The 16,423-nt window shown below is 44.7% G+C and overlaps 1 protein-coding gene across 7 annotated transcripts in view; it reads right to left on the reverse strand.

Annotated features, from left to right (window-relative positions):
- Positions 1–16,423, reverse strand: part of POSTN (periostin) — a 49,884-nt gene that overhangs the window by 12,873 nt on the left and 20,588 nt on the right. For 4 of the 7 annotated variants that reach the window (XR_014710242.1, XM_084619232.1, XM_084619230.1 and 1 more), the window contains exons 9-18: positions 16,068–16,202; positions 14,780–14,928; positions 14,048–14,184; positions 12,305–12,435; positions 7,614–7,744; positions 7,327–7,429; positions 6,399–6,466; positions 4,569–4,614; positions 3,418–3,489; positions 1,182–1,244 (exon numbers count right to left, since the gene is read on the reverse strand). Coding sequence is in view for 6 of the 7 variants with exons in the window: in XM_084619232.1 (XP_084475358.1) it covers positions 1,182–1,244; positions 3,418–3,489; positions 4,569–4,614; positions 6,399–6,466; positions 7,327–7,429; positions 7,614–7,744; positions 12,305–12,435; positions 14,048–14,184; positions 14,780–14,928; positions 16,068–16,202 (1,035 nt within the window). In the remaining variant the exon portion in view is untranslated. The remainder of the gene's footprint in view (positions 1–1,181; positions 1,245–3,417; positions 3,490–4,568; positions 4,615–6,398; positions 6,467–7,326; positions 7,430–7,613; positions 7,745–12,304; positions 12,436–14,047; positions 14,185–14,779; positions 14,929–16,067; positions 16,203–16,423) is intronic. The other 3 variants (XM_084619229.1, XM_084619228.1, XM_084619231.1) reach the window with 3 other exon arrangements.

The raw sequence follows: 16,423 nt of genomic DNA on the forward strand, positions 1-16,423 counted from the left end.
GTCCCGTCTATGGCAAAATCATCTCCTCGGGATCTGCCTTCCTGGGTATAAGTTGGGACACATCTCCTTTTTGGCATTGTCTCCACTCCTTGGAACCCTACAGATGCTTCTGCACCAGAGCTCTGCATGGAACGAGCTCTGTGGAGATTTGGGAGGTGGGCTGGGGCAGAGGAGGACTCCTGACTCTCTTTATGGCACTGTCTCCTGCTAACCATTCAGATACCCAGTTAGCTCTGCTTCAATCAACCTTACCTCCTTGTCAGATCTCTCTGCAGCTACCACTGTGCAGCCAATGGTAGCATATCTCAAGCAGAGCCATACTGGAGGCCAATGGAGCAGCCTGTAGGGACTGGTGTGGTAGGGACACCTGTCAGTGCAGGTGGCTATTGTCTTTGATCCCCATCCCAATCAGTTAGTATTTTAAAGCCATTTTATACTGACTACAATAACTACACATGATTTAAGACAGCAAAGAACCTGGCCCCAAAGTCTGATTGAGGGAGGCAGAGTTTGAATGTCTGGCTCAGACTCATCTCTAACTGTAAGGCAGCAGTTGAGTAATGCATGACTAAGTTTAAAACACAACATCAGTGCAGTTTCTTTACAGAGTATTATGGTGTTCCCAAAAGGGAGATGTGTTTTTGCACCTCCCCTTACTCTGTTTTTGGTGCTAAGAGCATGATATAGTCCTTAACCTTATTAGTTGACATTTATTGTACAATTCCTCTCTTTGTAAAAGATATCAGAGGGGTAGCCGGGTTAGTCTGTATCCATAAAAACAAAGAGGAATCCGGTGGCACCTTAAAGACTAACAAGCTTATGCCCACATAAATCTTGTTAGTCTTTAAGGTGCCCCCAGACTCCTCGTTGTTTTAATAACAGATAATAACCGTCTTTTTTTAAAAAGTTGACCTTCCATAAAAGTTGATTCTATAAGAAGGTTTTATTTATGATTATTAATCATGATTCACCTGACATTGTGTTTTCATACAGGTTGGTTTATTGTCAAGTGGTTAAAACAATACAGTCCAGACTTGCTGGACCTCCTATATGTTTGTAATAGGAGGTGATGCACAGGGTCCTAGATTAGCTTTTAGCTAGTTAAATAACTAGCTAAATGAACCTCAATCTAGAGCACACTGGTGCATCACAAAACATATAGCTCTGTTAATAAATCCTACCTTGAGTAACTTTTCGAATTGTTGCACCACCAACTACTTTCGTGATTTTTCTACCTGGTTTTTCTGACAAACATACATACATATTTTAGTGACCACATCAATAACAGCTATGCTCAGTTGTTGCTGCTTTAAATTTAGAGGAATTTTTGCATTTTAATTGCGGGCATATTAAGCAGGTACATAATAACACAATGTAATAGAATTTAATCACACAACTCAATACAATTATTCATAAAGTTATGTGGTGGTTTTTAAAACTCTGCTCCTTTTAACCTTAATCTGCTTTGTTTTTTGTCAGACTAGTGCAATCAAAATATGTGGCACATAGAGGGTTCCATAAAGCAGTACTTTTCTGCTTAGTTCAGGATGGGTAGCCCACCCTACCCTCTGAAGAGACTTTGGAAGAGTATTTATTTTCACTAAATCCTCCTCTAGCACTATGATCTGTCTAAGACTTCCTGCCATCGCTAGAAAAAGTAACATTTTGGCAACTTTGGGACATTTTTTTAACGACAGTTACAGGCATTTGTGTCTTTTGGGGACTGCTGCAGCTGCTGCTGCTGCTGGCAAGCCATGAGAGCCAAAACTGGCTTCACCAGAAGTGAGACTCAATGGTGAGACTATGGGAGGAGTCAGAATACTGGCAAACAAAAAGCATGCACTGGGGTATAGCCAGAGGTAGGATTACTGCTTTGCCACCCAGTGATAGCTGGCTGGATGAAGTGACTAGTCAATGCTCACTATTTGTACTGTTATTTCATCTTGCTTTGGTGAATGGTTCTGACCTGTGCATCAGACAGTACCAAATCACACTATTTCACATTGTCATTAACTGTGGAATAAGCAAGATCACGACCTTCATGTTGGGAAGAAACTCCCTCAACAACAACAGATAATAACCTTGATAGAAACTTTACAAGCATTTATTTAATCCTTTCTTTGCTGGGTTTGACTTCAGCAAATTCCCTTTGGAACATTCCAGTGGGACATGGGGGTTTCCAAGTGGTTTGCTGGGTGCCTAAGGAAGCAGCGGAGGTGTGTTCTGCCTTATGTACCGAGTTCATGAGGCAGCATTTAAATGACTGAAGATTTTTTATTCCTTCATAGAATTTATCCAGTAGGGATGAGAGTCATGAGACTTTCAAGAGTACTCAGTGTTGGCTTCATTCTGCTTCCAATGAACTCAATGGGAGTTTTACCTTGGAGTTCAGTAGTAGCAGTATTAGGTCAACACTGAATGCTTTTGAAAATCCCTTCCAAGATTTCTATCCCACTTTCTTTGGTCCCACCATCCATAGGTGCTGACTTCCTCTCTGCCCGGGGGTACTCTACTGCCCCTCTGCCCAGGCTCGGCCTTTCCCCAAGCCTCCAGTCCCACCATGCCTCTTCCCACCCCCACTCCACCTCTTCCCCCAAGGCCCCACTGCCTCTTCCCACCCCTGCCCCACCTCTTTCCGCCACCTCCATGGAGTGCTCCCCGTCCCCGCTCCTCTCCCTCCCTCCCAGCTATTCCGTGGTGTGCAGGAGGCACTGGGAGGGAGGGGGAGGAGTTGATCAGTGGGGCCGGCGGCGGGCAGGAGGCACTTGGGGGGGAGGAGGGGAGCTTGGCTGTCGGTGTGTGCTAAGAACCCACTAATTGTTTTCTGTGGGTGCTCCAGCCCTGGATCACCCATGGAGTTGGCTCCTATGCCAGCACCACTCCCACAGCCTGCAGCACAGGAAAGGAGATCACTCCTGAGAAACAGGGAGAGAAGAGTCCTCCTAAAATGTCCATACCAAATGGCTAGGACCAACATTGATATTAGTTGAAAAATGGACATCTATTTTTATTGAAAATGCTGATGTTTTCACTTCAAACTGTTTGGAACAAATCCATTTTTTGTTCAATGTCCCATTTTTAAAAATGTTAAACAAAACATTATCGAAAACTTCACTTGATTTTTTTTTATTTACTGAAAACTGAGTAATGTTTTTGGTACTTAAAATAACCCAACAAATCTTTAAAACAAGATACAATTTGTTTTGATTTTGAAATTAAAATGCCAGCCATTTCCCATGACAAAAATTACTTTAGAAAACAGGCCTTTTAAGAAAGATCTTTTTGTTCAGAAAAGTTTGGCCACTTCTAGTTGTTATCTCTGCTTTTGAAGCAACATGTGAAAACCTGGATTTGTTCTGTTCCAAAATTAATCCTATTACATCAATGTATTTCAAGCTGAAAAGGAGCCAGTTTTACCCTCTTTTCTGGTGATGGGCTGGAGGCTGCCTTCAATCACTTTAATATTTGGCTCCACTATAAATTTAGATGCTGAAAGTACAGAAAGTGGAACATGAAGCACGGTTACATAAGAGTATCCAAACAAAGTTGTTCCTTTCTTATGATCTCTTTATAGTATGGCTCTTTCAGATTAGCTGTGGCTATAAGGAATGAGGTACAATCAGTGTGAAGTACTGTATGCAAAAAAGAACTTTTTTAGAGATCTAGAGTAAGAACCTAATCAGTTCTAGTTATAGACATTATACACGTTATGCACAGAAGGAAACTATTCAACAGAAAAATCAACTACATATATTATTAATAGGTTTTATTTTTTGTGTAGCACCAATAGTGTTCTAGGCTTGAGGCTTATAGTGTTGGACTACACAAATATGCTATTTATCTTTGTTTGTATCTCCTGAAAAGATCAGCTCCATGACAACAGAAGATAAACAAAGGAAAGCAGAGACTCCTACAATTCTCTAACATTTTTTTAAAATTTGAGATTTACATTTTTTTTTCAAGAGACAGCACAGGTGATAGGGAGACAAAAAACAAATAGCGTCGACCCATGTCATTCTGAGAACTGAATCTAAACTTCAGCTTATCAGTTCTGAATTCTCTAATGCCCAATGCAGTGTTCTCTATATCTATCTAGAGTCTTAGGCTCCAGTCCTGCAAAGACATAGGCATGTGCCAAAGTCTGATGTGCATAAGCCTTTGCGGCACCAGAGTCTTGGGCTATGGCTACACTAGAGAGCTCACAGGTCAATGCTGTCTCCTGCCGCTTCTTTGAAGCCATATGGCTCTGCACTGCCCCTAATCCTGGGCTATTGCTGAAAGCTAAATGAGGACTTTTTTTTCCACCACCCTAGCCTGAGGAATTTAAACTGCTTCCTTCAGCCCCATCACAGATGTGAAATATGAAAATACTGCATTGGGTATCATGATAAAGGCAAATCTGTGTCTTTGTACTACTTTGTACTACTTCATCCATACACCATTAGAATGGCCTAATTTCATAGAGATGACATTCTTTTTAATTGAAAAATGCTTTTCAAGCTGCACTGGCAACAATTTTTAGAAGCAATATCACCAATGGTATCTGGAAATATTCCAAATTAACTTACTGAAAAATGTCAGGGGGATCTCTTGGAAGCGGCTGCCACGAACAAACTATAAATAAAAAACAAATCCAGAAAACATACAAGGACTTTTACAATAAAAACTCACTTTTTAATGCATTAAATATTATATGAACCAGATCCAAAGCCCACTGACATCATGGGCAAGAGCCACATTGAATTTCCTTAGGCATTGGATCAGACCCTATGCCACAGTAGTATTGGAGACATGAGGGTGTGCAAGGCTCTAGCCCCTGGCTGTACAGACCATGAGGGATGTTGGCAGAGGACACACAAGAGTGACAATTGCTATACCCTCTGAAAATTCTACAGCTTAGGGCACCATAATGGTCTGCCCATTTCTGCCCGCCTGTGTGGAAGGGCCAAACCTCTGAGCTCCCTTCTAATGGTGCCTCGACTGTGCCTCCTTTTGCCCCCGATTCATGCTGGGGGCTGGTGTGTGTGGTGACATAGGTGACGGCAGTTCCTTTGCCACGCAAGGTTTCTCCCAGCGAGGCAGAGGCAGATAAGGTTTATTGGGGCCCTGGGCACAAAGAACATCTGGGCCCCCCCACATCCTGGGGGCCCCGGGGTGCCAGAACCGGGCAGGCCAGGTGGGCCATGGCCCCTCCACAGTTTTGACAATGGGAGGGGCATGCCTGCCCACTTTTTAAAATGGGCATAGTGGCCTTGGGCAGGCACAAGGTGGCGGTAGTTGTGAAGGGTGGCAGGGGAGCGTTGCTCCTCCCTAAACAGCAAGCCTCGAGCCTGAGGTGACAGGAGGAGCATTGCCGCACGTGAGTGCTGCCTTGGGCACAAAGCCCAGGCAGCAGAAAGGGCAGTCTATCACCGGGGGCAGGAGGGACCTGGCAAGGGCAGCCTGGCAGCAGGAACTGGGCTCAGGCACCGAGAGAGTCCAGGCAGAGTGTGGTGGCTGCTTAGCCAGGCCAGTAGCAACGGGAGCTGTGCCAGAGGAGCCCTGCCTGCCTGGCTCCTCACTGCCTGTGACCTTCCCGGGGCTCCCTGCAGTGCCTCTCAGTCAGGGCAGGGCCTATTCTCCCTGCAGAGTCTGTCTGCAGGTCCCAGGAAGAGGGCAGGAGGCCCAACCAGAGCCACCACCGGTTGGTCCCACCCGTGGGGGATGGGAACACAGGTTGGGGCTGCTCTTCAGCACCCTGGCCCCTGCCTAGGGCAGGTGGAGGGTCCAGGGCTCCCCATGGCGGCCCTAGCTCCCTGGGAGGCTCTTACCATGGCCCAGCTTCGGCTTCTGTCCTGGCCAGGTGGTGGGGTTCTGGGGGGAAGAAAAGGAGCAAGGGGCGGGGCCACAGTTCCAGCATTGGAAGAGCCCCCCACACACACACTTCTACCCAGGTTCTGGAGCTCCTGAGGAGGCCCCCATCTTTGCCAGGGGCCCTGGGCATGAGCCCCATGGGCCCAGGCATTAATCCACTATTGCAGAGAGGGGAATCCTCAAGGGTTTAGAGCCATCTGGCTTTAGAACTGGTTTATGCTGCTGGAGGGGTGGAATATAACCACAGCAGGAATCTGAATCTGGCCCAGAATGTGTCGGAGACTTCAGTGTGTTCAAACGTACTGTAACCAAAGATCCTTGGCAGGATATTTGTTTAATCTGATATTTACGAGTTTCATTTGACAGTGAATATAATGGCTTATGTGATGACTCTATGGAAAGTGGATCCTTGTTCTAGGACAAACAGGGCTCTATCAATCAGATTAAAGTGTTGTTCATTGAAGAAATACTGGTGGAGGGAACCCTTCTGTTTGCATATATATGGCTAAAAGCATAAACAATCAAACCTTTATTTAAAAAAGTACCTTAATCTGAATGTATTTAATCATTTTATTAAGGATGGTGAGCAACTGATCATTTCCAACAGGTACATCTGCAAAAAAGAATGCAAATATTTTGGGAAAAGGAAACAGTTGTAAAGATCTTCCACTGATCAGCTGTCAAGGACTGCACTGTTCTGAACTGAAGGCATTTCTTCAGGTTCAGAATAAGCATTCAGATTTGAATTTATAATTAAATGACACAATCTGAAGTCCAGTAATGAATAAAAATATATCAATTTAAATATGTCAATTTAAATAATGGTAAAGGAAGCTTGCCATTAGTAAGACCCTGTGAAGAAACTGTAGTCATGAAACCCTAGAAACCCTGTGAAGAAACAGTAGTCATGTATATCTGACATCTGTAACTGTAACTATTTCTTTCTGCCATTGTTCTTAGCAATCAGAAGGGATTGTGATTACAACACGGACATGGAGTCCAAATCTCTCTTCTATTGGGTACACAGCCTGTATCATCTTGTATCCTACCATAAGCCTGAGCAGTGTTTAATTTGTGCCAGGGCTTGCCAAAGCTGAGCCCCGGCACTTCTAGGCTTGGCAGTTCATAGCCCCAGCACCTCTGGCCTTGCTGCATCAGTTATGAATGCAAAAAAAACCTTGCTTGAACCCCAGCATCTAATTGCTTGAACTCTGTCACTTCTTTCATTACAAATTAAGCACTGAGCCTGAGGTATTCTCACAATTAAGAAAATACCACAGCACCAGGCAAGGGTTGTCCAAGAACCAATTCTTATTTGCTTTTCTGCATTGTGTAATTATAAAAGTAGTGATTTTTTTAAAAAAACACAAAACATAGAGTACTGCTAACTCTTTGCATATGCTTAGACATGTCTGAGAAGAGGCAGACAGAGGTTTTCTATATATTTATTTCCTGCAATAAGTCAATACTCACCTACTGGATACAAGAGTTTATCTATAACATGAATAACACCATTAGTTGTCATGAGATCAGATTCTTGTGATTTCAGTTCATTCACCAGAAGTGTGTCATTTACCTAACAAACAATGAGAAGAGAACTCAAGATACTGAACATGTATATTTCTAAAAAAGTTTAGTCTTACTACGGCAGTTTATACTGTTCAAGTACACATCTTTCTGTAATATATACTATTTAATATATGGACCTGATATGCCAATCCCTATTAGAGGGAGTATCATAAGGTTTTTTTAGAACTTACTGTTTTCAAGAACAGTTTGCTTCCTTGGATAGTTTTGAGAATGTTCGTTACGCCAGGTTCAAAACCACTTCCAATGTAAATTCCTCTTGTTATGTGATAAAGAAGAATGTTCCTGAGAGCGTTTTTGTCCCCTATAAAAATAGCCATTAAATAGTACTGGTTAGTTCATTTGTAAAGATACCAAGGACTCATGGAATGATGCTTGAATAAGATCACTGCTTAAACAGTCACACAACATGGCATATTCAAAAGCACATGCCATTCTTTCCCTAGGAAGAGGATGAGAGAGAGCACGAACCAGATGTGACCAAGTGTTAGTCACATTGCTTAATGAGAATGCACTAAGAAAATACAGTGATGAGAGTGGTATTAGAACCTATATAGAATAAACCAGAAAAGCATTCAGCATTTTGCTCCTATTCATTTGCTTTGAAAAATCACAGCTATGAATTCTTCAGTCTTTGAATACTTGTCTGATCTCCTCTTACTTAAATCCCATAAATAAGCAGCTACCAGACAACAGTGTAATGGTGTGCCAAGCCCACTATGGATAGAATGAGATCATATTAAACAGTCTGCAATTTTTTAAACAAATTCAGAAGCTAAGCCATTTAAAAAATCCAATGGGATCCAGGCTTTATATGAATTCTCAGAGTGAAAATAATGGCAGAAGATAGGAGAAGTAAATTCTGGGTGAAAAGTTAAGTAGTGAATTAAAGAGAGTGATAATGGACTTAGATTGTTATATGCAGTGTTGCTGTAGCCATGTTGATCCCAGCATATTAGAGAGGCAAGGTAGTTGAGTTAATATCTTTTATTGGACCAGTTTCTGTTGGTGAGAGAGACAAGCTTTTGAGCTTAGGCCTGGTCTACTGTAGGAAATTAGGTTGGTATAACTATATCACTCAGGAGTGTGAAAAATCTACACCCCTGAGCAGTGCAAATAAATTGACCTAAACCCTGGGAAAATGCTCCCTTCAACCTAGCTACTGCCTCTCGGGGAGGTGGATTAACTAAGCTGACAGGAGAGCCACTCCCATCAATAGGTAGCGTCTTCACTGAAGTGCTCAAGTGGAGAAGTTGCACTGTTGCAGCATTTGAAGTGTAGACAAGACCTTACACAGAGCTCTTCTTCAGATCTGGGACATGTACTCAGAGTGTGACAGCTAAACACAAGGTGGAACAGATTGTTTAGCATAAGTTGTTAACAGAGAAAAATGATAAAAGACAAAAACAGCATCTCACCTTTGAGGATAGGTGCTGCGTAGGAGAGGTATATGGGGTTAAGTGCCCACCCCCCAGACTTCTGTTTGACCAGTGGGGAGCTGAAGGGGTGGGACCAGCTGCTTCTCACACTGGCCGCTTTGGTTGCTGCTCTGTGCAGTGTGGCGGATGCCTGAGAGACAGTCTGGATGGGCTAGTGGCCCACCTCACCCCCTCTACTCCCTGCCCATGCCCAGCTGCCAGGGACAGGGGGGAGGTGGAGCTCTGACTCGCTCTGCTGCTGTCCCCGGCAGGCAGGCTGGGGAGGAGAGCAGAGTGGGCGGAGCAGGGCAAGCCACCACCCCAGCCAGGCTCTCTCTCAGGCAGCTGCTGCGCTGCACAGAGTCAGCAACCCAGAGAGGCCAATTTCAGCTGGCGTGAGAAGCGGCTCCCTCCTGCTCCCCACCTGCCAGCAGGGAGAACGGCCGAATGTACGGGGGAGGGGAGGCACCCCGGGAGAAGGACAGCGCTCCCCCTCCCCCTGCAGGTAAGTCTGGTGGGGCGGAGAGAGTGCAGCAGCCTCAGGCTGGGCACAGGACGGGGAGGTCACTGGGCAGAGGAGACAAGTGGAGTGGTCATGTGTCCTCCCCTTTAGATTGTGCCCCCCCCCGGTATCAGGAGGCATATGCACTGACTCCATGGGTGCTTCGGGGATGGAGTACCCACGGGGAAAAATTGGTGGGTGCTCTGCACCCACTGGCAGCCAGCTCCCCTCACCCTCCACCCCATCTCCTCCTCTATCGCCTCCTCTCCCCCCTAAATGCGCCGCGTCCCCGCTCCTCTGCCTACCTCCAAACAGCTGTTGGCAGCATTAGCATGCTCCCGGAGAGAAGTGGAGGAGCGGGAACATGGGTGCTCAGGGGAGGAGGTAGGGAAGAGTCTGGGCCGGGGTGGGGATTTGGGGAAGGAGTTGGAATAGGGGCAGGGAGGGGGTGGAGTTGGGGTTGGGACTTTGGAGAAGGGGTTGGAATGGGGGCGGGGCAGGGGTGGGAAGAGGCAGGGCAGGGGTGGGGCCTCATTGACAGGGCGGAGTGGGGGCGGGGAGCATGGGGATCAAGCCCCCGTGGGAAAGCGGGGAAATCGGCGCCTAGGTCAAGAGGCACGAGTTGTCTATGCCTTGGATAATCACTTTTCACGAAGTGATCACTGTGTATCTGACATTTCAGTCCTCATCCTCAAAGAAAACCTGCACAACACCTTCAAAAGACGAGCCCGGGAGTTTAAATTAATAACTTTGCTAGACTCTAATGGACTGAACTGAGACACTGGATTTAAGGCCTATTACAACAATCTATAATCACTTAACCTCCCTCCTACTCACCAGGCTTTTTTTCCTTCCTCCCTATGACTAGGAGAGGTGTTAATGGGCCACTTAACCTTGAATGGCCACTTAACCTTAATGGGCCACTTAACCTTAATGGGCCATTTGTACCTTGAACCCTTGCAATATGTGTTAACTGCTTATGCTAAACAATCTGTGCAGCTAGAAAGTTCCCCTCTCACCAACAGAAGTTGGTCCAATAAAAGATATTACCTCACCCACTTTATCTCTCTAATGAACTTAGAGGGCCAGGACAAAGTGGATTTGTTCCTGTGGAATAGTTCAGCCTTTGAGGCAAATAATAATAAGTTATGGTGTAGCTCTTAACTGAAGCAATTGGATAAGTAAGTGACAGAATGATTGGAGATGTAGGATAGGGTGTAATTAATTGACACAGCTTTACACTATGGCTCTGATATTTACTCTTTTCACTCATTAAAGATCCTCTGGAACTTTCCACAGGATCTGAGGTATTAACCTTAGCATCACTGCTGAATTCTAGTATGTAAAGTGAGGAGACTGGAACTGTTTCTGGCCTTTGCCCAGGGACATACAAAGTGGTCAAAGCCTTTGTACCTTGCCACAACTTACCTGAGTACAGTAGTGTTTGAATTGAGCAGTGTATATCCCTTGCCTATTTCAAAGGGAAGTTGTGGGGTTAAAAAGGGACTGAGAGTGCTAACTTGTTTGAAAGTCGTTATATAAATGCAAAGTATTGTGGTGTAAGTAGCAAAAGTAGCAAGGATCCAGTGAAGGTGAGCTTTTCTAATAGCAGGGTGAGGGCAGCGATGGCTGTGCTGGAGGCAGGGGAAGAGAAAAGAAAGAAAAGGAGGGATGCCAGCTTATAAACTCTGATCCCATTGCCTGGGGGTACCCAGAGTTCCTAGCAGGGATGGGGTGTTAGGTGGATCCTAGGCACTGATGAGCTGCCAAAATCTTAACAACTGGTTCCCTGCCCACCCCCGCCCCCCGGGACTCCTGTCCCATCCACCGCCCCACGTTCCTTGATGCCCCCGCCAAAGGATCCCTGCCCCATCCACCCCCCTCCCGGGTCCCCTGATTGCCCCCAGAACCGTGCAGGAGGGTCTCGTGGGCCACCGTAGTGGGTGCCCACTGCACCCCTAAGAGCCACAGGGACCTGCTGGGGCGTGAGGTGGGGAGTCCCGGCGGGGCTCACCTGGGGCAGCTCCCAGGAAGCATCTGGCAGGTCCCTCTGGCTCCTAGGGGCAGGGGAGCATAGCTAGGGGGGGAGCAGGGGGAGCAGCCACTCCCCCCACTGATCACATCAAAAGTGGCACCTTAGGCGCCGACTTCATGGGTGCTCCGGGGCTGGAGCACCCACGGGGGGAAAATTTGGTGGGTGCAGAGCACCCACCGGCAGCTCCCCGCCCTGTGCCCGGCTTCCTGTGAATCAGCTGTTCGGCGGGAAGCCTGGGAGGGCTGAGAAGCAGGCGGTGGCTTCGCACTCAGGCCAAGGGTGGCAGAGTTGAGCTGGGGCGGGGATCGGTTCCCCTGTGCACCCCCCAGATTACCTGCTGCGGCGTGGGTGGCCCTCCTCGCGTCCCCCTGCCCCAGCTCACCTCCGCCTCCCTGGGCCTGAGTGCGAAGCCACCGCCTGCTTCTCAGCCTGCCCTGGCTTCCTGTGCGAACAGCTGATTCGCGGGAAGCCTGGGTGGGGGGTGGAGAAGCAGAGCGGGGTGGTGCATTCAGGGGAGGAGGCGGAGCGGAGGTGAGCTGGAGCCGGGGGTGGGGCAGGGAGGTGCCGGTGGGTGCTCTGCACCCACCAAATTTTCCCCTTGGGTGCTCCAGGACTGGAGCACCCGTGGAGTTGGCACTAAGGCGCTACTCTTGGCCAGTTACATTTAGAAGCCCTTTTAGAACCGGTTGTCCCTCGCGGAACAACCGGTTCTAAAAGGGCTTCTAAAATTTAACAACCGGTTCTAGCAAACGGGTGCGAACTGGCTCCAGCTCCTAGGAGTATGAAGCACGCAGGTTTCAGGCACATTAAACATTTAGGGTGAAATTCTGCCCCACTGATCTTTGCCATAGACTTTAGTGGGATTTCACCCCTAGTTAATTACATTTCTAATATTCTTGTGCGACTTACTTCTCAGTATTTCCTTTTCTTCATCAGTCAAGCCTTTAAAGGCCTCATTGGTTGGGACAAACAAAGTCCATTCTCCAGGTTGTGATAGAATACCATCTAAATCGGCATCTTTCACCAAATTGAGGAATATGCTAATCAGAAATAAAAATAGCACACATTAAATTATGGTCCAGTTCCCAAAGATTTGTTTACACAAGGAATTTTGAAGGCAACATCAGCACACAAAAGTCTGCTTAATTAAGACAGTTCCTGTCACTCCTAAGCATCAATGTAGTATCTTACTCTGCAATTATTCCCAATGATTTCAAGGTTGAGAGAGAATGGAGGAGATGGTAAGTCACTGAATGTGTCAAAAGTAATGGCTAGACTGAAGGGGAAGGGAGTAGAAGGAGAGGAGGATGTTGGTGACTTTGATACAAGCAATGTTCATGGAGTGGAGCAGTCAGAAATGAGATTGCACAGAATCCATTGGGGAAGTAGAGGAGAGAAAGGCAAGCCAAGACTGTATGCTCCTGGGGGAGGAGATAAAAGGGAAGAGAAGATAATAGTAAGATAAGTGAGTTCAAGGGAGTAGTACTTCATTAAATGGGATACTAGAGCATGTACTCAGGCTACCCTGTGTACAAGCAAGTTGTGTACAGAGATTAGGGTTTGAGCAAAATTAAGGCCCCAGGCTATCACCACACTTACTCATGAGAAGTAGTCCTAGTGAAAACACTCTAGACCACAGGTTCTTAACCTGGGGTGCATGCACCCCATGGGGGTGCGAGATACCCTTTCTGGTGGTGCAACACATGCCAGATTTTTTTGAAGGTAAATCATCGAAAACACGAATTAAGCAAAAAGAACAGAAGTACTTGTGGATACAGACTAACACGGCTGCTGCTCTGAAACAAATTAAGCACAGCCACGTTAAGTACAACTACTTTGTTTCATCAAACCTATGTATTTATTAACATTATACATTTTTTAACCATTACCATTTGTAATATAAAAACAAAAATATATGTAGGTTTAAAGAACTGACCTACTTCAATGATTTTGATAAGGGGTGCGAGAACATATTTTGAGAACCAAAGGGGTGCAGGCTGCAGTAAAGGTTAAGAACCACTGTTCTAGATACATCCTCTCTGCTCTCCTTGTCCCAGCCCTTCTGAACACCTTGCCAGCAGCTGAGTGGGTGTGGCCATGTAAAGCTATTACACCAGCCATACACTGCCCTAGTGCTGGGGGACTTACCATCAGGGAAAGAGGTCTAGGTTCTCGACCTTATTGTCTCTGGAATGGCATGAAAGAGCTAGAATGCTGACCAGAATGGGAGCCTATAGCTTCACTGTGTCACTCTGGTATTACAAAATATACCTGCATGGAAAATGGGGAAAGAAATCCATTCCCCCGCCCCCCCATTTTTTGTCAAAATTAAATTTTTCAGAGCAGCTCTACTCCATATTGATCAAGGGCTGGTCTAGACTACAAAGATAGGCCATTTTAACTACATTGCTCAGGGCAAAATGTCATGTGCTGAAAGATGTAATTAAGCTGACCTAAGCCTGATATAGAAACCACGAGGTCAACAGAAGAATTCTTTCATTGACCTAACTACCACCTCTCATAGAAGTGGATCGACTACAGTGACCGAAGAACCCATCACTGTAATATGTGTTGTACCACTGTAGCATGTCTTGTGTAGACAGACCCACCGTCTATAGAGAGATTTCTATGCTGTGAAAACCTTTTGCTTACCTAAAGCGCTTATCATTCTTCAACACTTCACGCAGTGACTTTTCGGCTGGTTTGATGATCTGTCTGAAAATGTGAATGACACCATTCCTTCCCTCTTTGCTTCCTCTTACCATGCATGAATTTTCAATACATACAGCCTGGTTGAAAAGAAAAAACAAGACAAACCACCTAAGATTATAGTCACAGCATCCATGCCACAGCCACGGCAACATTAGTGAAGCATATTTTTTTGTAATCAGCCTGAAACATGAACTCCTCTGTAGCCTCTATAATTTAAAAATAGAATTTCTCCAACTTCTCATTGGCAAGTTATTTGTTCCTCCTTTTTAAAATAAAATGTGCAAAAGGAAGCAAATGATGTAGGAAATAAATACGTAATTAGATTGAAAATTGATTACTTGTGTCACCTGAAAAAATTGTTAGCTGTTTTGAAACTAGAAATTTTTATTTTTAATCTCAAGCCAAATCCTGAAGCTGTCTTCTAGTTTTCCACTCATTCATCTATTTCAGCCAAAGTTTAATTTAATTTAATTGCATTATACGTCAAAATCAAAGATCTCTCTCCTATACAGTGGTGTGGTAAATGTTGGTAATTTTGACTTTCAATGGTGAGCTCTTTTATAACACCAATAGTATTGTCTTCTACAGTGAGCTCCATCCTTCCCCGGCTTCAGGTTTTGGATAGATTTTATTTGTCACTGCCCCAGGATTTGGAAATCTTCATTCACTTACTGTGCGGTATACAAAGACTCTGAGTTGTTTTCCTCCCAAGGTCTCCACGTTCTGTCCATTGTAGAGCTCATTGAGGCTAATTTTCACTTTCAAAATGTGGTTTTGCATGATCAGTTTAAGAAGCCGTTGGTCCATCCTCAAAGTGTCATCTACCAAATCATTTAGACAATAATGTATAAATGATTCCTTCATTCAAGTAAGGTTCACTGCACACACTATGTTTTAGAATCATGAAAATACTTGTTCTTTTTGCATTGTTTACATTTTAGATCAATCATTTTAGACTTAATAAAACTGGGAAAAATATTCACAGAAATTAAATTTATTAGAGCATAAGCTTTCATGGAAAAAACAGTATGCATCCGATGAAGTAAGCTGTAGCTCATTAAAGCTTATGCTCTAATAAATTTGTTAGTCTCTAAGGTGCCACTAGTACTCCTTTTCTTTTTGCAGATACAGACTAACATGACTGCTACTCTGAAACCAGAAATTAAATTGATTAACTCATTTTTATTATTACAATTATCTGTAAACAGGCTTCTAATTCTTTAGTAGACATTTGGTAGATGATTTATGTATAGGCATGTTTTAACCTCTAGATTACTTGTAAAATATTTCTGGTAACTATTGCTTTGAGTATTCACCATTTGAAATCCATTCTGTGTTGTGACATCTAGGTCACATGGAGATGCTTCTTATCTCTGATTGGATGACTACCAAATCCACAAAGAGCTTTCAGAAGGGCCATGTGGCCACTCCTAGTGCAAATACTAATTCAAATGTTTATTGGCACATACATATGTGACACTGTCTCTTTGCTCCATCATCCTGGTAAATAAAAATGTGCTTGTGTGAAGGTACTTTGACAGTAAATAAAGGGGGTTCTGATGACAACTCAAATGAATTTAAGGGGATTTACTGTAAATATATTATTGCATTATTCATCCAGCTCTTCTGCTAAGCATTAGGGTATATTTTGCATCTTATTTTAACTTTACTTTTCCCATCAAATAAAGAGGTTCTCTATATACTGAATAAAATAAATTGTGTAGGCTTAAGTAAGACTCAAGTGGCATATAGGTCTTTTGCGGACGCTCTGCACAGTGGTAAATTTTACCCACTATGCATACTGAAAAGGACAAAGCATCTCTTATTCCTAGTTGCGCCAATTCTTTGCAGTCTCAGAACATAGACTGGGGAAAAAATTGGTTTTAGAAAACCATGATGGCCGAAAATGCTTTTGACACTGCCTCAGAGGTAGGGAATATTCCCCTCCAAGGCCACCTACCTGAGAAAGCACCATTCAGAGGAGCCAGCAGAGTGTATTGTCCCTCTGGCCTTAGAGAAGAAGCCAATCCCAGCTGTGCTAAAAGGTCTGTGAAGGTGGTCTGCTGGTCACCTGCAAGTTCAATAACTTGCTTGGCTGCAATTGATAAAGGAAAAGATAATTAATTGTAGCCTGTTAATTAGTTTTCTTGCTTCAGCCACCTCCCTCCCTACAAATTAGAACTCAATAGAAGAGGGTTTAGAGAGTCTGGATAAGGACAGAGCAGGTGTGCACACAGATCCTCTCAATAAACGGGCTTGTACAGATTTCGCAGGTGGAGAATGTCTTATAGTCAACATTCCTTATCTCTGTGATAC

Source organism: Lepidochelys olivacea (assembly GCF_965140295.1).
Source record: "Lepidochelys olivacea isolate rLepOli2 genome assembly, chromosome: 1".
Classification (NCBI taxonomy): Eukaryota; Metazoa; Chordata; order Testudines; family Cheloniidae; genus Lepidochelys; species Lepidochelys olivacea.